Here is a 26,818-nt window from a genome sequence, read left to right on the forward strand (position 1 = left end):
GTGAGTCGGGATCCTAGTGTCGATCCCACAAACACGGTTTGTTAGAAAAGTGAAGGCTAAGAGTCGTTCACAACAAAGCAACAACAAGCAATACGAAGGCACAAGGTAGGAAGTAGATTTTCATTCACTAGTACTCCCTAAAGAGGGAAATATGATAGTTACATCCTGGTAGCAGGAAACATTGATTTTACAAGTTTAGTTCAGAATAGCGATATACCTATTTATGGAAAGAAAAGCTATTCTAAAACTATGCTAGACTAAGGGTGTGTTTGGATAGCAAAAGTGGAGGGAAAGGGAGGGGAGGGAGAAGGAGGGAAGAGAAAGGGATGGAAGGGAAGGGGAGGGAGAATGGAAGAGGTCATTTTCCCTCCAAATCTTGCCTTTGTTGGAGAGGAAATAATTTGGCTTGGAGGGGGGAAGTGGAGGGATTCATTTTCCCTCCCCTCAAAATCCCTCCACCTCCATTTTGCTAACCAAATAAAGGATTTATCATCCCTTCCTTTCCCTCCCCTCTCTTTCCCTCCAAATCCTCCTATCCAAACAGACCCTAAGAAATTATTTACTACAAATGTACAAGGGAAAAGAAATTACATAAGCATAAATAAATCTAAGGGTTCAAGTGTGCGGATCGTCACACATGTGCACATTAATCTCATAAATACTTCCAAGTAACATTATAGATTTTGATGCTGACTGAGTAATGTATGGTTGAGCAAAACCGTATACCTGGTACGGTTTTGTAAACTTGATTAGTTCTTTGAGCTTACCAATTTACCATCTGCTTGATGTTATCAAAACCACTTATCTGAGAATTACTTCAAGTAACATTATAGATTTTGATGCTGATCGAAGAGGTCTTGAAGTAATTCACCGATACACGGAGGTTGTTCATAAAGTGGCCCGGACGGGCAAATTGGACCGGATACATTCCGGTCCGTTCTCCGGGTCTACAAGTATGTGGTGAGCGGTGACCGGTTTCCGATCAGGTCCAACCTCGAGAAAGTCCTCATATTACCCTCTTTAGTAGAAAAGGTCCGATCCACCTCTAAAAAACGGGACCTTATGAGTTTCGGTCTAGCCCAGTTCCGGACATGTGAACCCTTTAAATCAGTAGAGATCACCTGTTCCACTTTTATATCTCATCTTATGTCTCATCCCCTTAAGATCTTGACACATTACGCATGAAATAATAAAAATGGTAATATTATATCTTAAAGTGTTAATATGTCGTTAGGAGAAATAATGGGACACAAGATGAGACATAAAATGGAACAGAGAATTAAATAGAAGTACAATAATTTCTCCTAAACAAGCAAATTTTAAATGTCCGAAGTCCTTAATCCTTAGGCCTTACTCCAATTGGCCAAGTAACACCTTTTTGCCCCACTGGAATCTTTCAATACTTTGTGGTTATTTAAATACATTTGAACATGAAATTACCAAATATTCTACATTTACATTAACCTTTTTGACATTATCCACCTTTTCCTAAAGTATCCCATAGTACTTTGATTGTTGAAATTAAACCATCATTGACTTAAATCCACCATCTCACCAAATCATCCCTCTAATTTGCTTTCCTAAAGCTTCCCTTTATTCAATCATAAATCTAACTATAACAATAATCACATGGTCACAAAAGAAATAAAATTATATGCTACTCCCTCTGCGCGATCACCTATTTACCTATTCTATTTTAGAATGTCTCGTTTATTTTTTCACTTGCTATTTATCAACCAAAAGAGTAAATTAGAAATTACCCTCTTTTATATACCAGTTTTCTAAAACAACTCTTTTTTTAAAATCTCCTTTAAGATGCATTTTGTCAAAAATTGCTTCAAACTCCAACTTAAATCACTTATTCCGTCTGTTTATAAACTTATTTCGTTTGTGGTACGGTTTAGCCAATTTATATTTTGAAAGATATAACAATGAATAATAAGTTTAAAAACAAACAGAATAAGTCACCTAATTAAGAGTTCTGGAGCAATTTTTGATAAAAGTGCATCTTAAGAGAGTAATTTGAAAAAAATATAAGAGGGAGTTATTTTAGAAACCTGATAATTAATATGTAAAAGAAAGTAATTGTTAATTGACTCTAACCAAAATGATAAATGGTTCTCTCTTATTTCCTTTGACTTTATGCCAAAAGCAAATGTAAACAAATGACCTCGGACGCACAGGAATATATCACAAGTCATAACTAAAGTGTTTTTGACTCTTAATAATGCCTGAACAAATTACGCGTATGTACTATGTAATTGCGGCTTACCGTCCATCTCTTTTCTTTAATTTCCTCATAATATAACACTCCTATATAAATTAAGTCAATGTACACTCCTCCAATTATCACATAATCTACACTTAAAATTAAAATGAGATTAAGCTATAATTTGGTCTTAATATTTGTTACTATTACAACCATGAAACTATTAATCACATCGGTCGTGGTAGTGATCGGAGTAGAGGAGGGAGCGACAACCACCCGATGGACATTACACAAACAATGTCCAAACAAATGTGGCAACGTTACAATCCCGTACCCATTTGGTATAGGAACGGGTTGTTATTACAACGACACAATCGACGACCTTTTTTACAAAATCAATTGTGAAAGTAATTCCCACAACGACCCACCTCGACCCATGTACGGTGGACTAGAGGTGCTAGAAATCGCGTTACCCGAAGGAGAAATTCGAATCTCTAACACAATTTCTCACATTTGTTTCGACAAAAATGGTAAACAAATTTTACAAAATAATTCGACTTTAACTCTGGGAAGATTCACCATTTCGAGTACAAAAAATGTTTTCGCGGCCATAGGGTGTGATACTTACGCTTGGTTCGAAGGGATGCGTCAAGAACGATCATACCATACAGGATGTATGTCAGTATGTGACACAATCCACGACGTTGTTGCGAATGGAACGTGTAAAGATCTCGGTTGTTGTACTACTCCGGTCCCTGAAGGCGTGACCAATATTACGATTGAGGCTCAAAGTTTTGCTCAACATAAGGATGTTATAGGGTTTAATCCTTGTGGTTCTGCCTTTGTCGTTGAAAAGAATAACTTCAATTTTAGTATTGGTAACTTGACTAAGGTGCCCAATAAGCCGGGACAGCTCCCGGTTGTTTTTGATTGGATGATTGGAACCGAGAATTGCTCGATAGCTCAAGCAAAAGGGACATGCTTGTGCAAGGGAAATAGTACTTGTGATGATTCGAGTATTAATGTTGGATATCGATGCAAGTGTAAAGATGGATACTTTGGCAATCCATACTTACCTAATGGTTGCAACGGTACATTTTATTTATTTACTAGCAACTTAAAATTTAATATTTTTTATAAACTATAATATGATATCTTATAATTGTTTATATTTCTAATCATTGTGTTTTGCTTTGATAAATAAAAAGCTAGAACTGAAAATTGGTTAAAAGAATTGAGTAATGAGGTTAAATATATTTTAGTGAAAATATTTTTATGGCATAAAGGTAATGAGTTTCAATTTATATATATTTTTTTAAAATTTTTTTTGGTTACGAAAGTAATAACAACGATTTTTAGTTTTGGTTTTATACAGAATATGGGTCAACTCATCATCTAATAATATGATCAATAAAAGATTTAGCAATTTATAATTTTATATCAATTTTATTCTATTTTAATTAATATATTATAGTTTAGAGTTTAGTGAAAATAATATAATTTAACGAAAAGATTAATTTTATTAAAAATATAATAGATGAATTAAATTGTAATTGTTAGTTTTCTTATTTACTGAATGAACATAATTATCAATAATTTCCTTTTGTTGAGAATATGTTTTTTGGCGGGAAAATGATAGAAATCGCATAGTCTTTTAGTATATATGGGTTTTATTCAAATTTTATTAAAATTTATGATATAAATTAGTCGTATACTCTCTCTGTCCCAATCATTTGCTTATTTTTGATTAAAATGCCCCTAAAAAGAATAAAAATGGTAAATAAATGAATGGGACGGAGGGAGTATGTTAGTACATTACGTGTTTGCAAATATTTCTAATTTCGATTTGTGTTAATTAGATGTGGATGAGTGTGCTGATCAAGGGCTCAACAATTGTAAAAAGCAAGAATATTGCATCAACACTAATGGCGGTTTTAGTTGTCGTTGTCCTAAGGGGTTCCATGGCGATGGCACAGAGACGGGTACTTGTATTTCTTATCGAAGGGAAACATCTTCAACTTCATTCAAGGTCTCAGTTGGTAAGCAATAATCTAATAATATGCATCATTAATTCTTATTCTATGCTTATTTTTCACAGAGTAGAATACTAATATCATCAGTCTCAGTCAATTGTTTACCTCTGTTGAACAATTCCGTCAGAATGAGTTTGCTGGCTACTCTCTTCTTTCAAGTGAATTCCATACATTTGATTAAAATATACCTCACAAAAATTAAACAAACGTATTATATTTGTTGTAGAAGCGAGATGTTGACGAGTTTGATGAATACTTGTTAGGTGTTGGAGGTATTATCATTGCTTCAATAATGCTAGCATTCGTGCTTTTTTGGCAACGCGAGAGAAAGCGCCTAAGGATAGCTCGGCAAAGCTTCTTCACACAAAATGGCGGTCACTTGTTGCATCAAAGGCTCTCTTCTGGAAGAGACGTATCAGTTGAAATGCTCAAAATATTCACCATTGAAGAACTCGAAAAGGCAACTAACAAATACAATGACAATAATATCATAGGCAAGGGCGGATTTGGCGTTGTATACAAAGGAACCTTGGATAACAATCAAGTAGTTGCCATCAAGAGGTCTCTTAAAGTAGACTCGGCCCAAACCGAGCAATTCATTAATGAAGTCGTGGTATTGTCTCAATTGAATAACCGGCATGTGGTGAAGCTCTTAGGGTGTTGTCTTGAGACCGAGTTACCATTACTTGTGTACGAGTTTATCGACAATGGAACATTACATGAACACTTGCATAATGAAAGGAAGGTGTCTCTTCTTAAGTGGGATATGAGGCTTAAAATCGCGTCACAAGTGGCCGAGGTTTTATCCTATTTGCACACCACAATTTCGATACCTATAATTCACAGAGATATCAAGTCGACCAACATTCTCCTAGACCAAAATTACATGGCCAAAGTAGCCGATTTTGGAGCATCAAGGTTAGTTCCAATGGATCAAGCTCATTTAGCCACCATGGTTATAGGAACATGTGGTTATTTGGATCCTGAGTACTTACAAACAAGTGAACTGACCCAAAAGAGCGATGTCTACAGCTTTGGAGTTGTTCTGGTCGAACTTTTTACTAGAGAATATGCAGTTTCTTCTAATAGACCGGAAAATGAGAGATGCCTAGCAAACTTCTTTCTAATGAAATTGAAGGAAGATCGCTTTCTCGAGATCATTGACAAAACAATAGCAAGTGAAGAAATGTTGGAGCAAGTACAAGAAGTAGCTAATCTTGCTCAATGGTGCTTGAGATTAAAGGGTGATGAGAGACCAACTATGAAGGAAGTTGCGGCCGAGCTAGAAAGAATAAGAGGAAGGGTTCGATCACAAGTACCGTTGAGTATGGTGAACCAATATGACAATGATGTATATTTGCACGGAGAGTCGTCGAGACGAGGGGAACAAAGTGATAGTTATTGTCATAAGGGAAGTACCATGGAGTCTTCTAATAGCCAGATTAATAGCCTTTTGGCATCCTTAGAATATGGTAGATGAGTGTGATTCCCAAGATGTCATTTTGGGTTAAACGGGTCATTGATTTTAAACCGGGTAGATGGGTTGAGTAAGATAAAGTTGAGCTGCTTAAAATAAATGAATTAAACAAGTCAGGTTAGGTTATGAGAAAGTTAAAAGGGTTAGGCTATGATTGAAGTGTATGACCCATTTAAGTAAATGAATTGGGTTCAAGTTGGAGGTAGATCGATGACTCATTTATATGTGACACGAACAGGAACTCGACCCAGCTGTTATTTTCGGTTTTAAGATGCCTTATCTTGTTTTTCATGATCTACCTTTTCTGCTATATATTGAAGTTACATCTTCTTTGTAGTTGTTGCCTTAGTTAATTGTAATGAACCATCTTTGTCTTTCCACAGGAATCTTACATCTTTAAAAAGACCTTTGATAGTTTCATACGTGAAATTTATTACATGCACTTTTTTTTGGGTATGCTATTAGTATATTCAGTAAGTCTCCTTTGTGACGGGTTAAGTATCACCCACATCGGTAGATAAAACAAAAATTAAGGTGCATTAGGGAGTCACAAATAATTTGTCATATCGACTCATGTGGGTACTAGTTGACCTGTTACAAACTTGTGACGGATATCAGCCATCACAAACAAGATCAACCCTTCAACTTGTTGTCCTAAAGCTTCCCTATATTCAACCGTACCTCCCTCCATAAATATTGTCACATGATCACAAAAGAAACCAAACCATAAGTAAGCTTTACTATAATACAACAGTTTTTGACTCATTATAATATTATTCAAACAATTTAAATAAATTAAATCACATAATCTACACAAAAAATGAGATTAATCAATAATTGTATCCTAATATTTGTTATTGCAACCATGAAACACTTGATAATCACATCGGTCGCGACAGCAATCGAAGCAGAGGAAGGAGCAACAAACAACCAATGGACATTGCACGAAAAATGCCCAAACAAATGTGGTAACGTTACAATCCCGTACCCATTTGGTATAGGAACGGGATGTTATTACAACGAGAGTATCAACGACATTTTTTACAAGATCGATTGTTATAATAACAAGTCCAAAGACGACACACCTCGACCCATGTATGCAGGGCTCGAGGTGCTAGACATCTTGTTACCTGAAGGAGAAATTCGCGTTTCTAGTGCAATTTCTCACATTTGTTTTGCCAAAAATGGCAAACAAGTTTTCCAAAATAACGCGACCCTTACCATGGGAGGTAGATTTACGATTTCTAGTACCAAAAGTGTTTTCGCGGCCATAGGGTGTGACACCTTTGCTTGGTTCAAAGGAATGCGTCATAAGCAATCATATTATACTGGATGTATGACAGTATGTGATACAATCCACGACGTTGTTGCGAATGGAACGTGTAAAGATCTCGGTTGTTGTACTACTCCAGTCCCCGAGGGCGTGACCAACATTACTGTTGAAGCCCAAAGTTTTCACCAGCACAAGGATGTTATCGGGTTTAATCCTTGTGGTTCTGCATTTGTTGTTGAAAAAAATGCTTTGTATTTTCGGATTGATAACGTAACTAATGTGCCCCTTAAGGCAGGGGAACTCCCGGTTATCTTTGATTGGATGATTGGTACGGATAATTGCGCAATAGCTCAAGCAAGAGGGACATGTTTGTGCAATGGCCATAGTACTTGTGATGATTCAAGTGTTAATGCTGGTTATCGGTGCAAATGTAACGATGGATACTCGGGTAATCCATACTTAGCAAATGGTTGCAAAGGTATTTTTTTATTTATTTTTGCTTTTTGGGATATTCTCTCATTTCCCCCGGAACTTTTTAGTTTTTTTTTTTTTTTTTTTTTTTTTTTTTTTTTTTTGATGACGAGGAGGTTGGATCCTCCCCGGATACAGGACCCCACCCTGCTAGGCGCCTGTACCATGTGAGTTCTTTCCCGCGGGGATTATTCCCTCTCCGGGCGTCAGGTCCCCAGGAAAGTGTTCATCTAGGGAATCGAACCCAGGACCTCGCAATTCCTCCTTAGGAGGCTTTGAGGTTACCCTGGAATTCCACTAGACTCACACATCTTGGGTTCGTTTTCTAAGGTTTATCTCTTGTTTTTTACAAAAAACAATTTGACCGACAATAATTCTTTGTTACGAGTTCAGAAAACGGTATTTTTTTTTCAAACCAGTTATCTCGTCAAGACCTTGAATTTGAAAAAAAAAATCACCGCTTTTTGAACTTGTAGCCGGTATTTATGGTTGGTCAAAGTTTTTTTTTTTCCAAGAAAGGAGGGGTATATTTTAGAAAATGAAAAAATTGAGGGGTACACGAGATAATATCCCTTACTTTTTTTTCATTCATACTTTACTTGAGAACGGTATAATCTAAAACCGTTCTTGTATGGTTGTTCATTTTATAACAGCTCCGTGTCATTCTGGAAAAACCGTTCTAATATAGGCATTTTATAAACCCGAAATTGACTTGCAATTCTACGAAGATACTTGTATAAAATGGTCTTATATGTTAGTAATACTAGCATAGATCCCGCACTATACGTGGTATATATAGAGTATTTATTTTTTAGGGTGTTATTTATAATGAAAAACTAATTAAAGAGAATCGAGTAACGTTATGAAATGTGTATTTTTATGAAATAAATATATTTTTTTACCATGAAATTAATGATTTATTTATTTAAATAATTCTCCAATTGTTTTAATGAATTTTCTATTATCACAAAGTTAATAGTAGGTATGTGTTGAATTATTCTCTAAATTTAAAATTATAACATTTAATGAAGAATTTACAACGTGTGGTTTATAGTTTAACATCAAATTTAATAAAAAAGATAATAGTTTAATAAAAAAAGATTTATAATTTTAATCTATACTAAATAGTTTAATAAAAAAAGATTTATAATTTTAATCTATACTAAATAGGTTTATCTCTCGTTTTTTACAAAAAAAAAAAAACTTTGACCGACAATAATTCTTTGTTACGAGTTCAGAAAACGGTAATAATTTTTTTTTTCAAACCAGTTATCTCGTCAAGGTCTTGAATTTGAAAAAAAATCTACCGTTTTTTGAACTCGTAGCCGATAGTTATGGTTGGTCAAAGCTTTTTTAACGAATAAACTTTGACCGACCATAATTCTCGACTACGAGTTGAAACGTCGATGAATTCTTTTTCAAATTGAAGACCTCTTAAAGACGGGCAATTTGAAAAAGAAGTTTATCGTATTCTGAATTTGTAGCCAAAAGTTATTGACGGTCAAAGTTTATTTCCAAGAAGAGAGGGGTACATTTTAGAAAATGAAAAAGTTGAGGGGTACACGAGAGATTATCCCTTACTTTTTTCATTCATACTTTACTTGAGAACGGTATAATCTAAAGCCGTTCTTGTATGGTTGTTCATTTTATAACACAGCTCCGCGTCATTCTGGAAAAACCGTTCAAATATAGGCATTTTATAAACTCGAAATTGACTTGCTGTTCTACGAAGATATCGTTCAAATAGTATGTTCCGTGTAACATGTTTGTAAAAACTAATAATTTCGAGTTGTGTTACGTAGATGTGGATGAGTGTGCTGATCAAGGTCTCAACAACTGTAAAAAGCAAGAATATTGTATCAATTCTAATGGTGGCTATAGTTGTCGCTGCCCAAAGGGCTTCCATGGCGATGGGACAAAGACGGGTACTTGTATACCTCATCGCAAGGAAATTTCTACGACATCTTTCAAGGTCTCGGTTGGTAAGTAAAAACTCTTACAACAGTACTTCATATAAATGTGATGGTTGCCATAACAAAGCATAGACGTCAACAATTAATTGTGTGAATCAATTAAAAGATTATTTTCAATAGGGCCCACTTTTTTTGTCAATCAACTGAGCAGGAAAAAGTTGAACAATCCTTAATCTTTTAGTTTATTGGGGATGCTTCAGAGCACTATTGGTCGCTGTAGAGCGAGATTTTGACGAATTTTATGAATACTTGTCAGGTGTTGGTGGTAGTATCATTGGTTCAATAATGCTAGCATTTGTACTATACTTGCAACGAGAGAAAAAGCGTCTAAAAATAGCTCGCGAAACCTTCTTTAGACAAAATGGCGGTCACTTGTTGCATCAAAGGCTCATCTCTGGAAGAGATGTAAAGGTCGAAATGCTCAAAGTATTCACCATCGAAGAACTTGAAAAGGCGACAAACAAATATAACGATAACAATATCATAGGCGAGGGTGGATTTGGTGTCGTTTACAAAGGAACCTTGGATAACAATCAAGTAGTTGCTATTAAGAAGTCTCGCAAGGTAGACTCTGCCCAAACCGAGCAATTCATTAATGAAGTCGTCATATTATCTCAATTGAATAACCGGCATGTGGTGAAGCTCTTAGGGTGTTGTCTGGAGACCGAGTTACCATTACTTGTGTACGAGTTTATTGACAATGGAACGTTAAGCGACCATTTACATGATGAGGTGAAAGCGTCTCTGCTTAAGTGGGATATGAGGCTTAAAATCGCGTCTCAAGTGGCCGAGGTTTTATCCTATTTGCACACCACAATTTCGATACCTATAATTCATAGAGATATCAAGTCCACCAACATTCTCTTGGACCAAAATTACATGGCCAAAGTGGCCGATTTTGGAGCGTCAAGATTGGTTCCAGTCGATCAAGACCATTTAGCCACTATAATCCTAGGAACGCGTGGTTATTTGGATCCTGAGTACTTACAAACAAGTGAATTAACTCAAAAGAGTGATGTCTACAGCTTTGGAGTAGTTCTGGTCGAACTTTTTACTAGAGAATATGCACTTTCTTTTGATAGGCCTGAAAATGAGAGATGCCTTGCCAACTTCTTTCTTATGAAATTGAAGGAAGATCGACTTCTCGAGATCATTGACAAAACAATGGTTAGTAATGAAGTGTTGAAGCAAGTAAGAGAAGTAGCTAATCTTGCTCAATGGTGCTTGAGATTGAAGGGTGATGAGAGACCAACTATGAAGGAAGTTGCGGCCGAGCTAGAGAGAATAAGAGGAAGGGTTGGACATGGATCACAACCCTTGGTTAGATGTGGTATGGTGAACCGAAATGAGAATGATGCATACTCGATTAGTGGCAAGTCGTCGATGCCACCGAAGGAAAGTGATGGTTGCCATAAGGGAAGTACCATGGAGTCTTCTAATAGCCAAGTTTGTAGCCTTTTGGAATCCTTAGAATTTGCAAGATAGTATTATTTGCAAGAATGTGTTGTACACTTGTACTCATGTTTTATGGCAAATTCTCAGGCCTTTGCTGTCTAAAATTAAGAGGGAGAAAATGTCTTATTATTTTAATGACAAAATGTCGCAACTAAAGCTACAGCTAAAATTGTTCACATTTTTATTAGAAAATTATTCTGATAACTTTTCTCAAAATAAATGGTAATATTTTATTGTAAATGAATCACATTTTTTGAAGGGATACTTTTTACGCAATTGTTGACCGTAATACTTTTCATTTTGGATTATCTGATCCGTCCTTAGCTATATGGTGATAATTATCTAAGTAAAATGTCCAAATTTATACATAAATAACTTCTAGAGTGTAATAATCGAAAATGTCTTAGTTTAGTGGTTAAGACGAAGGTATTGTGGACAATAAGTCCTAGGTTTGAATCTCCCCTCCCCTCTCCAATAATGCAACTAAGTGCGCGGTCTTAGTTAGACAAAATAAACTTCTTTGAGTGTAATGATATATTGATATTGGATATTCAACATTGTTAAGCAACCAAATACAACTCGCTTTTATTCTCAAGTCACTACAATTATATCATGAACCACCAAGTCTTTTTCCGTAAACTAGTCTTATTTAAGATCGTTTTAAGTTCCCAGCATACTTAACATGGTATTAATAACTGTTTTTTATTCTGTTTTTTTCATGGTTGTAACAAGAAAGATTTTGACCAGGATCGACTCCGAAATCTTGACAATACTGCTGATATAACTGAATGCGATCATTAGCTTCAGCCTGATTTTGACCAGGATCGACTCCGAAATCTTGATACAATCTAAAGTCAATCACAAATTCATAGTTTGAACTTGATACAATCTTGAGAAATTCCGATTAATAACAAGGGAATCCATACAATTCATAGTTTGAACTTGATACAATCTAAAGTCAATCACAAAAGGAGCCAACCGATCTCCCCTAATCATCATACTATCATCATCAACAAGACAACAATAATAATATCAAAACACCTATCATTACCGGATGGTGCACCGGATGGTCTGTCACAAGGACCGGACCTACATCCGCTACCACAATAGGCGTGTCCCGAGCCACAGTACCCGTATTGGCTACAACATTGGCTCGGGTCGCACCCGCAATTTTGAGCAAATAATGATATGGGAAATGAAGAAATTAAAATGGTTAAAATTAATGTGACTATGGTTTGCTTTAGTGTAAATGTCATTTGTGACATTTTTATTATATGGTTTGTTTATGTAATTATGTGGTAATGTTATATGATAGGACTAAAGTATTTATAAGAGAATGTAATATGGATAGTTGGTAAGAAAGTCTTTTTATAATTGATTATATGATAGAAATTTTGTAGTAATAGTTTGACCACATATTGTCATTTATGAGGGGTATACCGGTTAATAGCTTGTGACGAGCCAAATACTACTCATGTGGAAAAGATAAGACAAAAGCAGAGTGTTTGGAGAGTAACAATATGTTTTGTATTATCTACTGATATGAATAGTTTTTAACCCGTCATAAGTTTATAATGGATATATTTATATCCGTCACAGGGAAGTTAATCCTATATTATTGTGTTGTTTTTGTGGTTTATACGTGTTTTGACTTTTATCATTCAATTGTAGGCAGTGCTCCACAATTGCAGTGCTCCAGTGCTCCACAATTGCAGTGCTCCACAATTGCAAATTGCATGAAGGTGGCCATGGGATTAAAGATAAGAAAATCGTCTCGTATGAAACCGACTCATATGAAAGTATTGTATGTGAAAAAATTGTAACACACAGTCAATTAACAAAAAAAACTAGGAAAATAATTAAGTAACCACCTACGGTGAGAGAACTTAGAGATCTTATATTAATATTATCGTAAAACCGTCTTATATGAGAATTGGGGTAAGGCTGTAAATGTAGTGTACTAGTGTGACCACACAACAATAGAAGAATGTGTCTAGAATGAAGGTTATTAAGTTGACTTTTGTTGTTCAACGGTTTACTCATTTTCTCAAAGAACACCTTTTTTAAGGCTACTAAAGTCATGAAAGTGGGAGTTGTGGAAACTGTTAGGGATATTGACGTGCTTATGAATGAATAACAAACAATACATTGATTATAGATACTAGGTATAAAACCTCACAAAATTATCAAAAATTCTCATTTGCAATGAATAATATCTGTCACATGCTTGTGACGGATCAAATAAAATCAACATAGTAGGTAGATCAAGACAAATTATTTGTGACTTTCTAGTTTCTAAACACTTTGATTTTTATCTTATTAACTCACGTAGATCATATTTGACCCGTTATAAACTTGTGACGAAGATACCCATCATAAAGGAGAGTTACCGAGGCAGGGATGATAATTATATGAGGCCTACTGCAAATAAAAATTTGGGTCACTAATAACTAAAATAGATCCCGTGCTACAACACGGTATTATTTAGATGTCATTGTTGGAGATGTTTGTACTAAAGTATGAAGTATTAGTTTCAACTCATTTTCAGTTTGTTGAGGGGTCATATTGATAATATTTCGTATTCGAAAAAATAAAATAGAAAGATCAACACTGTTGATACGAATAAATTAATGAATTTTACTTGCATTACTTTGTCAACTTTATTTTAGAAAATAAATGTTATTATATCATTATACTCATTAAAGGCATTAATCTCGTGAGATTTATATCAAATCAGATAAAATATGTATTTGTAATAAAGTTTGGTATTCATATTTTAACTTAATACATACAAAGATTGAGCCGAATTTAACCGTTGGTCATGAGTACTACATTATATCATATTTTCGAAACTTTTAGACTAAAATCCCTTACAAAAACAATTAACAAATGTTATATTTCTATTATCTCATCCGTTTGTTTAGCTTTGATTATAGAACCTCTCGGAAATAATTAAAAAAAAAAAGGTAAATAAATGACCGTCACGAAGAGGCTACGAACAACAAATTACCATTTCTAATTTAAAGTCGTCTTAACTTAAAAACACTCTCACTCCTGATTATAGAACCTCTCACAAATATTATTGCAAAATATTTTCAATCCGTCTTGCTTATGACGGGGATACCCGTCGCAAGCTTGCGACGGGTTGGATAGTGTCGTTTAAGTGCTAAATGGGTAGACAACCCGTACTGTGCGCAATAATAAATACCGACTATTACTGTTCCCGGGGGGATTGTTGGCATTAAATAAATATTAAAGACCCCTGTTCCCAATGTAAATTAGTTACCACAAATGTTCTAATGTTAACCTAATTTCTCTAAAACTCTTTCACATTCATCCATATCATTTCTCTCCTTCTCTTTCCCCTTTCAAAATTCTCTTAAAAAATCTTCCATATGCCTCACTACTACAGATACAGGCTATAACAATGGGTAAAAACCGTTGTAAAAACAAAAAGCGGACGTTGTTAAAGCGGCCGTTGTAGAAGGTATTTACAACGGTTTGGTTATTTAATGAAACCGTTGTCTAAAGTATTAACCACGGTTAAAAGCCGTTGTTGTTGGGTGTTCTCCGTTGTGGAAAGTGTTTCAAAAATTTGGTAGGAATAATATAACAACGGTTGTGATATGTATAACCGTTGTTGTAACTTTCCCTCCAAAATTGTGAAGTCTTTTGACAACGGCTTTATGCTACATACCCGTTGTTGAAATTCTTACTAACAACGGTTCTTAGTTTAAAACCCGTTGTTGTAACTTTACCTTCAAAATTGTGAAGACTTTTAACAATGGTTCTTCGTTTAAAACCTGTTGTTGAATATTATGCGCTGGTATTTGTGAAAGTCATTCACAACGGTGTTATTTTTATTAACCGTTGTGAAAGGTCTTCACAACGGTTTTTTTTAGTAACCGTTTTTATTACGAACTCTTAATGTTTTGAAAAATTAAATTTGTTTCATGCCATTCAAAACCTCGCATATATCAAGAAAGACTAAAGATAAATCACAAATTTGGGTTCATCGAACTCAATAGATTCAATTCAACCACAACAGCAGCATCATATATATATATATATATATATATATATATATATATATATATAGAGAAGGGTTCTCATAAGGCCCTTATACCTTATGAGGCCCTAAGTCCTTATAAGGACCATAGGATGGAGGGGATGGATGGTGGAGATTAGATCTCAATGAATGGCCAGAAATTCTCCTACTCTAATTAGCTCCTCATTGCAATTAAACTTGTCACTAATCCATTCTTCACTCATATTATCACAAACTCCTTCCTCACCAAACATCCAGCCCTCATTATCACAAACTCCCCCTCTCTCTCTACATCCTCTCTCATTCTCCTCTCAAAACAAATCTACCCTAATCAAAACAAAAACAAAACAAACAAAAACAAAACAAAATCTTCTCCTCACTCACCAAACCGACCCACCGGCAACCACCACCACCATTCGCACCCCATACCTTCACCGACAACACCCCAACCACCAACAGCCTGCCGCGCCACGACAACACCACCGCCTCCTGCCGCCCGCCGCTCACGCCGACCACCCTCTCTCCCCCACGACGTCAACACCACAGCAACCTCCGCCCTTTCATCCCCAACACCAAGACACGACCCGACCTCCCTCCTCCTTTACGACTCACCTCCTCACTCGCCTTACCGCCTCCCTCCTCCTTTACGACCACCCTCCTCTCCACCACCACTCACCTCCTCACTCGCCTTACCACGAACCACCACCAAACTCCACCATTTCGACCTCCACCTCCTCACACCTTACCTCCCGCCTCCACTGCGAACCACCGCCGCCAGATCCCTCACTGCCCTGCTCTCCCTTTTCGTCTCCCTCCGCGTCTCCTCATCACCTCCCTTTTCCGTCTCCCTCCGCCTCTCCTCATCACCTCCTTTTGTTTTTCAGATTTTTGTTGTGTTTGTTAGTTGGTATTTGGTATTTGGTGTTTGTTAGTTGGTATTTGGTCTCATTTCAGATTTGTTAGTTGGTATTTGGTCTCATTTCAGATTTCAGATTTGGTATTTGCTCTCCCTTTTCGTCTCATTTCAGATTTGTTTTTTTTTTTTTTTTTTCGTTTGGTTTTTTAATTTTTTGTTTGTTATTTGGTTTTCTCGTTTTTTGTGTTATTGTCTTTTTGTTATTTGGTTCATGTGAATGGTTCCCAGATCTAGTTTTTTAGTTTATGTGTTTTTGTTATTTGGTTTTTTAATTCTTTAATTAGCTTGTGTTTGTCTCTTTTTGGTTATTGTTATTTGGTTTTTAATTTTTGTTGGTTATTGTTATTTGGTTTTTAAATTTTTGTTGGTTATTAATTTTTTGTTGGTTATTGATGGTTGTTATTTAATTTTTTCGATTTAATATTTGTTGATTAATTACGATTTTTCATATTTATTTGGTTTTTATAAAAGTTATACTATTTACGACTAAAGTTATACACTTAAAACATTAAAGTTATACTATTTATGGCTAAAGTTATACACTTAAAACATTAGAGTTATACACACGATATTTAAATTTGGTTTTTTTTTTTATTGTTATTTCGTTTATTTTACATTTCGGGTTGGGTTGGGTTGTTGGTTTTTTTTTTTTTTTTTTTTTTGTGATTTACTTATTATGTTGTTATTTATTTAGATCTAGTTTTTAGATTTTTAGATTTGTTTTAGATTTTTCATATTATTTTTTTTTGTTTTTTTTGTTGTTATTTTTTTTTTTGACTAGAGTTATACATCAAATGCTTAGAGTTATACATTGTATGTCTAGAGTTATACAAATTGTGACTAGAGTTTTACATCTTTTGAGTAGAATTATAAATCTTTGTGACTAGAGTTATACATTAAATGCCTAGAGTGATACATTATATGCATAGAGTTATACATATTATTTGTTTTGTTTTTTTGTTGTTAATTTTTTTTTTGACTAGAGTTATACATCAAATGCCTAGAGTTATACATTGTATGTCTAGAGTTATACAGATTGTGACTAGAGTTTTACATCTTTTGACTAGAATTATTTTTTTTTTACTAGAGTTATACATCAAATGCCTAGAGTTATACATTGTATGACTAGAGTTCTACAGATTGTGACTAGAGTTTTACATCTTTGGACTAAAGTTATACAACTTTGGACTAAAGTTATACAATTTTGGACTAAAGTTGTACAAATATGGACTAAAGTTATACATATGAAGGACTAGAGTTATACAAAAATGGACTAAAGTTATACAAAAATGCACCAAAGTTATACAAAATTGGACTAAAGTCATGCAACAATGGACTAAAGTTATACAAAAAATTGGACTAAAGTTATACAAAAAATTGGACTAAAGTTATACAAAAAATTGGACTAAAGTTATACAAAAATGAACCAGAGTTATACAAAAATGAACCAGAGTTATACAACAATGAACCAGAGTTATACAAAAATGAACCAAAGTTATTCAAAAAACGAATATGGACTAAAGTTATACATATGAAGGACTAGAGTTATACAAAAATGGACTAAAGTTATACAATTATGGACTAAAGTTATACAACTATGGACTAAAGTTATACAAAAATTGGACTAAAGTTATAAAAAAATGAACCAAAGTGACTAGAGTTATACATTGTATGACTAGAGTTATACAAACTGTGACTAGAGTTATACATTGTATGACTAGAGTTATACATTGTATGACTAGAGTTATACATTGTATGTCTAGAGTTATACAGATTGTGACTAGAGTTTTACATCTTTTGACTAGAATTATAAATACTGTGACTAGAGTTATACATTAAATGCCTAGAGATATACATTATATGCCTAGAGTTATACATCATATGCATAGAGTTATACATTATATGACTAAAGTTATACATTTTTGGACTAAAGTTTTACAAATATGGACTAAAGTTATACATATGAAGGACTAGAGTTATACAAAAATGGACTAAAGTTATACAATTATGGACTAAAGTTATACAACTATGGACTAAAGTTATATAAAAATTGGACTAAAGTTATACAAAAATGAACCAAAGTGACTAGAGTTATACATTGTATGACTAGAGTTATACAAACTGTGACTAGAGTTATACATTGTATGACTAGAGTTATACATTATATGCCTAGAGTTATACATCATATGCATTGAGTTATACATTATATGACTAAAGTTATACATTTTTGGACTAAAGTTTTACAAATATGGACTAAAGTTATACATATGAAGGACTAGAGTTATACAAAAATGGACTAAAGTTATACAATTATGGACTAAAGTTATACAACTATGGACTAAAGTTATACAAAAATTGGACTAAAGTTATACAAAAATGAACCAAAGTGACTAGAGTTATACATTGTATGACTAGAGTTATACAAACTGTGACTAGAGTTATACATTGTATGACTAGAGTTATACATTTTTTTTTATTGTTATTTGATTTAAGAAAATGACTAAAAAATGATAACTAACAAAATAAAAGACAACTAAAATAAAATAAAAGACAAAAAAAAAATAAATGGAAAAAACAACTAAAAACATACAAATTAATACAAAACGAAAAAAAAAAAAAAAAAAAAAAAAAAAAAAAAAAAAAAAAAAAAAAAAAAAAAAAAAGTCGGCGGTGGGGCGGCGGCGGTGGGGTGGCGGCGGCGGGGGTGGTGGGTGGTTATTTGGTGTCGGGTGGGGTGGTGGTGGGTGGTGGTGAATGAAGAAGAGAGGAATGAATGATTTATTTGAGTTTTTTTGATTTATTTGGATTTTTTGGGTTTTTTATTTATTTGGATTTTTGGGTTTTTTTTATTTATTTGGGTTTTTTTTTTAGAGTTTGAGAGAAGAGAGAAATGAAATGTGTAAGATGAAAGAGAAATGGATGAGTGGAAAAGAAATATAAAGTAAATTAGTGATTAATTAGAGTGGATTAGTGAAGGAGGAGAGAGATGGTGAGATTAGCTTTATAAACACACTTTTTGGGGTTGATCTCATCCCTCCATTTCCCTCCATCCAATGGCTCATAATAGAACTTATGGACTCAAAATAAAAGTGGACCTTAGTTGATCTCTTCTCTATATATATATATATATATATATATATATATACTTACAAGGAGTTGAATTTACATGAACTAATCATTCCCTAACTTCAACAAAAAATTTACTAATAAGTTGATCTAAACTCTGAGTATCTTGCATTTTCTAAGACGTAGTTGCCCAACATGTCCCTTACCTCGTCTATATCTATACTTGAGTACTGCTCAATCTGTTGTGACGGGTTGATTACATACTGCGGAAAAAACAAAGAGAAGACATTATTGTAACAACATCAATTACTGCATAGCAACATCATGGTATATATAGCAGCAAACAAGACAACATTAGCTGTAATTTAAAAAAAGTAATAAACACATTATTAAATTACTAACCTTTTCTGGAATAATGATATATCTTCGCCGAATAATCTCCAACATGAACCGACAAGCGTAGTATCCACATTGTATGCTATTCGGCTGGCGAGGGACCTATTATTACATAAAAAAAAAACAGACGAGAGAAGGCTCACATCAGAATCTTGAACGTTAGGTATTGTATTAGTATTAAACACAGATTTTTGCACTTAATGTTATTGTATTTGAGCACGTACCCCTGTTATCGTAATAAAATCAAGGCCAACATCAGAATCTTTCGTGGGTTGATCCTGCTCGTTTGCTCTTCTCTTCTCAAAGACCCTTTTTTTTAAAAATAAAAAAGGAGGCAGAAACTCATTTTTTTAGGGGCAAAAATGAGCTTTTTTCAATAAATAAAAATTGAAACTTAATGTTATTATAAATAAATCAGTATTATAAACTTACTTATTAATCAAGCGCTTAAAAGTCTCGCTTGGTTCATGATGTAAAGAGTCCAACCAGAAAACTTTATTCCTTGTCGGCACGATGGCTGTTAGCACCTAATGAGTCCTACATCAAGAGACATCATCATTATTAACAAGTACATATATTAGTTATGAAAATGCAATTGTAGGGGAAAACGTAATATTAATTTGTTTATTACCCTTTTTCATTATAAGCGCCAAAAATCAGCTTCTTGGTTGTCGCCAATTGCTGAGCAATATAATCTACCCGTTCTTCGAACGAGAAATCCGCAATAAATAAAGATAAAACATAGGGGCACAGGAATCCGTAGTGATCAGATGGAATATTCTTCTCGGGGATCACTCTCGATTTCAATATCCTACATTATTACGGTATTAATTCCGGTATTTAAAACACTATCTAATAGTCAGAATATTAGAATATGAAATTATTTATTAAGAAATTTACTTCATCCAAACAAATACGTGTTGGATATCAATCTGGTCTAGGCCAACCCAAATGGCTAGCATATCCCATGATAGATGTGCTTGGCGCTCAACCCCTAGAATATCCTCCTCGAGCGGAATAACTATCAATTGCTCGGTGGCTATGCGATGGCCAGCCTCCTCATGCAGTTTTCTCATCGTCCCCGTTCTTACTTTTTGCATGTAATCCTTCCCTTTATATTGTGTGGAGTTTAAACTCCTAACTTCTTTCAGGTCCGGGAAAGAACGAGTCTTTGATTTTGTGCTACTACCACCAGCCTACACATGTAATAGATAATTAAAATAATAAAAAATCCAAAGGTAACATATCCTAGTTGGAGTAATAAAAATAAAAGCGTACTTAATTAAATACCTCATCAACCTGCTCTTTCAATGATGAGGTAGTAGTAGTGAGTAAGACTCGGGGACTTAGGCTTATCGGTCTTTTTGTCCCCTACACAAATTACCATGCTTTTTATAAATACAGACAAAATATAAATAAAGGGAGCGAGGTTTTTAAAAAAATGGAGAAGTTAATTAAATACCTCATCAAGTTGTTGTCTCGACGAGGTCGTTGGCATGTCTGTGGACTTAGGCTTATCCGCCAAAGCTGGCTTTTTTGTTCCCTACAAAAAAAAATAACATATAAATTTAACATATAAAAACATTCAACAATTAAAAATTTAACATATATATAAAGGTATTTCTTCTAACCCCAACTGCTTTCCGCTGAGGCGGAGACGGCCGAGCCAAGTAGATGTGAGTTTCAGGCCATTGGATGAAACTTCCAAGCGCATCTCCCAGAATGGTAATGTCGTCACGAATCGGGACAGTAGTTGCAAGTTTTCATGGCCTGGAAAGACTGTAGTTATCTCTACTTTGGTATGATTCGGCAAAAGTTTTTCGCCATGAACTACGATTTCATCGCTGCAGATTTGGTGTGCATTTCTACGAGACCCCGGCCAACACGCACATGTGGATTTTCGGTTCTATTAGGGTCAGCAAGAATAATTGGCCTCTTGTTTACGGCCTGAAGAATATACACATACATTATTATATCCCAAAATTTAATAGAATTCATATAAATTTAACTAATTAAACACTTCATGCATATCTTACTGAAAACAGGGAACTGACTTGAAGGGGATGTATGCTGTTTTCCATCAGCCGTCTTCTCAAGTTGCATCTCCTTTTCAGACCCATTATTTACCTAATAAAATTAACCAATGGCACCATGTCAGAAGTTATAGCATTAGAGCTGGCAGGGAACACACCTCCTGATCTTACCCAAAAAAAAAGAAAAGAAAAATAAGGAAGTATTAGCTAGGTACTTGATCGGCTTTAGTTGTTACAACTTCAGAAGCATTATTAGGTACCTGATCTTTCTGAATCTCGTTGGCCGATACTTCCTTCTCATGTATTGCCAAGGTAGTAGCGGCCTCTTGACCAATCTGTTGTACCTTATTATTACCCCCTTTAGAAATGACATCCTCCATCATCTTCACTTCTTCTTCGGAAAGCGTGCCTCCAAAGATTCGACTTTAGTAGTACGGATGCCATTAATCGAAGTCTGCGTGCCAAGAATGTAATGTGTCAGCAATTTTTATCCCAACAATAACATGTGAATTGAACTTAAATGAAAATAATAGAATAAATGTTACCATGTCGGCCTTCTCGGACTTAGCCTTCCTTTTCTTCTTTATCGGGCGGTTGTCCCATAATATTTCGTTACTCCAACCTCGTAACGGACGCCCCTCAAACGACCTGGATGTTCGGGTCGGCCGATCGCTCTAGCAAGAACGTCATTACGACCACTGGGAGTGAATTTCCCTTCTTTTACCTCTTTCAATACGTTGTCCTATAATATATTAAATAAACTTCAAATTATATTTGTGACTAAAATAATAAAGTTAGTAATGAACTCGTCTTAATAAAATAATGCTTACTATGTTGGCCAACACTTCCTCATCATATTTGTCACGCGACCGAGATCCTTTAGGCGTGTGCCCTTCTTTATAAGTTACATGCCGATCCACCTCTTTCACTCCCTTTGCCACCTACACATTAACATGGTAACATTTATACACGTAAATGTGTATCAATGCAAGTCCAAGTGTGATTAAAAAAATAAAGTCTCACGGGGGAATAATGCATGCTACTTACGAGGTTCTCTTCTATCTTTCTCAGAATCCTCGAGAACCATACCATTTCCCCTTCTTGCATGAAATGTTAGCACGATTTCTTCGGCTAACGGCCTTCAAATTATATAAAAGCGCAAGTAGATGAGATAATAAAAAGATTATATAAAGGACTCATTAATTAAAAAAATGATAGGTAAATCGTTAAAAGGCGAGGATATTTAACCTGAAACTTCTCGTAGTTCTCATCTTTTGAAAAGATCCCATTGTTCCTGACTGATGGTGGGACACTTGTTTTCCGGTGGGCTCTTACGCATCTCCCACGTTGCCTTGTCCACATACAACCAATATCTGGCAACGTCACACCTCCACTGCCTGTGGACATCCGCTGCCTTATGCATTAAATAGTTATCATGGCTTTCATCGGGTATAATAAAGCCTTCCTTTACACGAGCCAAGTATAACTCCGCCAATTTTGGATTCAAAGTTCTAAAATCATCTAAATGGATAGGCACAAACTGTCTTGTGCAAGCACCAATCCAACTCGAGAAAAAACCCGCATTTGGACCAGTAGGGAAACCCATCTCACTCCATGTTATTACGAACGGCTGTTTAGCGGCTATAGCTGCAAGGACTTTCTGGCACTTCGTAGCACCCCTCTCACCAGGCTTATTATCCCCAGGCTTATTATTCTTTTGACTTCTTTTACGTTTTTCACCCATGATAATCCTAAAACCCAAATATGAATGATATAGGAAATGAACAACTTAACAACGTACATGCAAAGTATTATCTAAAACCCTAAACCCTAATAGGAATGAAAATTTAAAACAACAGATTGAGCTTCTAAAATCCTAAACCCTAATAAGAGGAGTGAAGTAGATGATGCGGGATGATAAAGATAACAAAGAAGACGAAAAACAAACAGATGCATGAAAAAGAAAAAAGATGATCGTCTTAAAACCCGAATGACGAAACACAAAATTAAAGTGAACATACCTGATGATGATGATGATGATGATAAAGAGAACGGGCAGGATGATAAGGGAAGGCAACGGAATTTGGGCGTCGGAAATTGGGCGACGGCCGGCAACGAGAATGTAGAAAGCGAGGAAGAGAGAAAAATTAACTCAGGATACCAACGGTTTAACTAATGTTGTGTGTGTTTGTGTATGATATGCTGTATGGGTTTGTAAATTAGTTTTTTATTAAGACAAACTATTGACAACGGGTGCTCAAAGACGAACCGTTATTATATGTTAATAACAACGGGTCAATAAAAGTCAACCGTTGTCAAAACTTTATTACAACGGTTAAAATATACCCGTTGTAATATATTTTCACCAAATTTGCGCCAAAATGAAATATGTCAAAAAAGTCATTGACAACGGGTAGAGGTACTACACCCGTTGTTGAAAGTATTAACAACGGGTAATTTAAATATAACCGTTGTTATTTTTGAACCTTTTTTTTAAAAAAAAAATTACTGTAATTCCATTACAGTCCAAACCTGTAACAATACATACTGTAACAGCAGAAGCACCATATACTGCAACATTATTCAGCAATTTCAACACCAGCATCCACATCTAATAATAAGATCAAGAAAATAAGACAACACCAAAGATGCATACATACTGCATATCTAAGCTACAGGATTTACCATGCCATGCAAATTTGGAAATTTTTATTTAACAATATAATGACCATTATTGATTTACCAATAAATTAAACCATCAAATTATTGGTTTGAAAATGACTCAAAATGTTGGTCGTCCATATCACTGTGTCCTGATGAACTATCTCAGGATCGGGGACGTTTCTTGGATGTCATAGTTTCTTCGTTAACCCAAATACCTTCACCATGGTCATCACGCATATAGATGCTTTCAGTGTCCTCATGATCAGTGTCAACATCGTCGAAATAAGATACAGTGGTAGACTGATCCATTCCCTAAAAAACGACATCCTGATCATCATCACCATTATCGGATGGACTACTCCTTCTACTCCTTATAGACAGTACAACAGACCACTTCTTATCCATAGGATCGGTGACATAGAACACTTGTTTAGATTGGGATGCCATTATGAAAGGATCATCCTTATTATTGCCAACCTTACCCAGATTGACCAACGTAAATCCCATCTTATCCTTTCGGACACAATGGATGTTGTTATCAACCCAGTTACATCGAAACAAAGGCATTGTGAAATCAATGTAATCTAGTACCAATATTTCTTGAATAACACCATAATAAAGGTATTTTCCCCAAATAGGCTTTTTATCTTTTGAAGTAGCAAAGTGCATTGCCTCAAATTCAGAACTCACACCACTATTTTGCATTGTGCTCAACTCATCTTGCTCGCGGGTGTAAAAAGTATATCCATTAATGGCAAAACTGTTGTAAAAGGTTACCCTGGCATTTGGACCTAAACCAAGACGTAGTAACCTAGAAGAGATGTCATCACCAGTTTGATCAGTACACTCTAAGACAGTATTCCTAAACCACTCTGCAAACGTCTTCGTATGCTCGTTCGCAATCCACTTCTCGGTCTTATTTGGGTGATCGTATTTGAGCTCATCTTTGTGTTGTTGAATATAAGGTTGCACCTCATCTTTGTTGTTTAGCACATACGTGTGTGCTAAATGCAACATTTCACGTGTCACAATTTTTTCAACCCGGACCCTAATACCTTTTCCGGTCATCCAGTCACTATGACGATTCTTAGGAACGACAATCCACTCCTCAGGGGAGAGATGAGCGTAACAATATGAAAGAGCTTCGTCTAAAATAGCGCGTTCAGCAATACAACCTTCCGGACGATACCGATTAGATGTATAGTCCTTGTAGACTTTCATCAATCTTTCAAAAGGATACTGGTATCTCAAGTACACGGGCCCAAGGTACAAAATCTCCCTAACCAAGTAAATGGTCAGATGAATCATGATAGTGAAGAAAGAGGGTGGAAAATACATTTCCAACTGACAAAGAGAGGTTACAACGAGGTCCTACAATGAATCCGCGTCATCGGGATCGATGACTTTCTCGCATATGGACTGGAAGAAGAGACAGAATCTAGTTATAGCATATCTTACCTTTTCAGGTAAAATGGAACGAATAGCCACAAGTAGTAATTGTTGCATCAAAGTGTGACAATCATGTGACTTTAACCCAGTGAGTTTTAGGTCTTGCATCGACACTAGGCTTTTGATGTTCGACGAATAACCATGTGGCACTTTAATTCCATTCAAGCATGCACATAACTCTTTTTTCTCATTCCGTGAAAGGGTATAAGCTGCTGGCGGTAAAAATGTACGATTACCTCTCTTCTGTGGTGCCAACTCTAGCCTAATACCCATCATTTTCATATCTTCCCTAGCTGCGGCGTTATCCTTTGTTTTACCGGGAACATTCGGAAGGGTATTGATAATATTATCACAGACATTTTTCTCAATGTGCATGAAATCGAGGCAATGCCCGACCTCCAGTCGGCCAATATGGAAGTTTATAAAAAATATGGATCTTTTCTTATACCCACGAGTAGACAATTTAGAGCCGCTCTTCTTCCCATAATCTATCTCAATATGCTTTACTTTCGATAAACTTCATGCCTACTCAAAATTCTAGGAGGTTGACGAAGATCTTGTCTTCCATTGAATGCTTTCTGCATCTTGCGATAACAATGGTCATGATATAAGAACCTCCTATTTCCCATATACACATACTTACGAGAAGACTTCAAGTATTCGGACTCGATATCCTCCCCACACAATGGACAAGCCTCTTTCCCATGAACTGTGTGCCCAGAAAGGTCGCCATAAGCCGGATAGTCGGATATTGTACACAATAACATCGCTCTCAAATTGAAAGTTTCGTTCTTATATGCATCAAATACTTCTATCCCACTATCCCACAACAATCGCAAATCATCTAGAAGAGGTTCCAAATATACATCTATATCATTTCCAGGTTGTTTAGGGCCGGAAATTAACAACGACAACATCAAATACTTTCTTTTCATGCACACATATGGAGATAAGTTATAAATAGCCAACACACATCGGCCAAGTACTATGTTGGCTACTCATGTTTCCGTGTGGGTTCATTACATCAGTGGACAACGCTAGACGTAAGTTTCTAGGTTCATTGACGAACTCGGGATACTTAGCGTCGAACGATTTCCATTGCTTACCATCTCACTTAGGGTGTCTTAGCTTTCCATCATTTATTCTTCCTGTTTCATGTCATGTTAACATTTTTGCATCATCGGGATTCGCATAAATCCTTATGACTCTTGGTATCAATGGAAAATACCACAACACCTTAGCGGGGATCCCTTCCTTATCCTTATAACGCCACTCCAAACATTTAGGGCAATTGGTTAAGTTTTGATATAATTTTCGATACAATATGCAATCATTTGGACATGCATGTATTTTCT

At 35.3% G+C, this 26,818-nt stretch overlaps 2 protein-coding genes and 1 long non-coding RNA gene across 4 annotated transcripts in view; 2 read left to right on the forward strand and 1 right to left on the reverse strand.

Annotated features, from left to right (window-relative positions):
• LOC141656894 (uncharacterized) overlaps window positions 1-26,818 on the forward strand; it is a 141,224-nt gene that overhangs the window by 52,507 nt on the left and 61,899 nt on the right. The window lies entirely within an intron of this gene.
• LOC141655945 (wall-associated receptor kinase 2-like) lies at window positions 6,495-11,095 on the forward strand. The gene is made up of 3 exons (XM_074462930.1): window positions 6,495-7,470; window positions 9,266-9,445; window positions 9,693-11,095. The coding sequence occupies exons 1-3, from the start codon at window positions 6,540-6,542 to the stop codon at window positions 10,919-10,921; spliced, it is 2,340 nt and encodes a 779-aa protein (XP_074319031.1). The 5' UTR covers window positions 6,495-6,539; the 3' UTR covers window positions 10,922-11,095.
• LOC141656884 (acidic endochitinase SP2-like) overlaps window positions 11,393-26,818 on the reverse strand; it is a 47,492-nt gene continuing 32,066 nt past the window's right edge. Inside the window, exon 3 of the transcript XR_012548603.1 lies at window positions 11,393-11,530. The gene's annotated coding sequence lies outside the window, so the exon portion shown is untranslated. The remainder of the gene's footprint in view (window positions 11,531-26,818) is intronic.

The sequence above is a fragment of the Silene latifolia genome, chromosome 5, assembly GCF_048544455.1.
Source record: "Silene latifolia isolate original U9 population chromosome 5, ASM4854445v1, whole genome shotgun sequence".
Taxonomy (NCBI): domain Eukaryota; kingdom Viridiplantae; phylum Streptophyta; class Magnoliopsida; order Caryophyllales; family Caryophyllaceae; genus Silene; species Silene latifolia.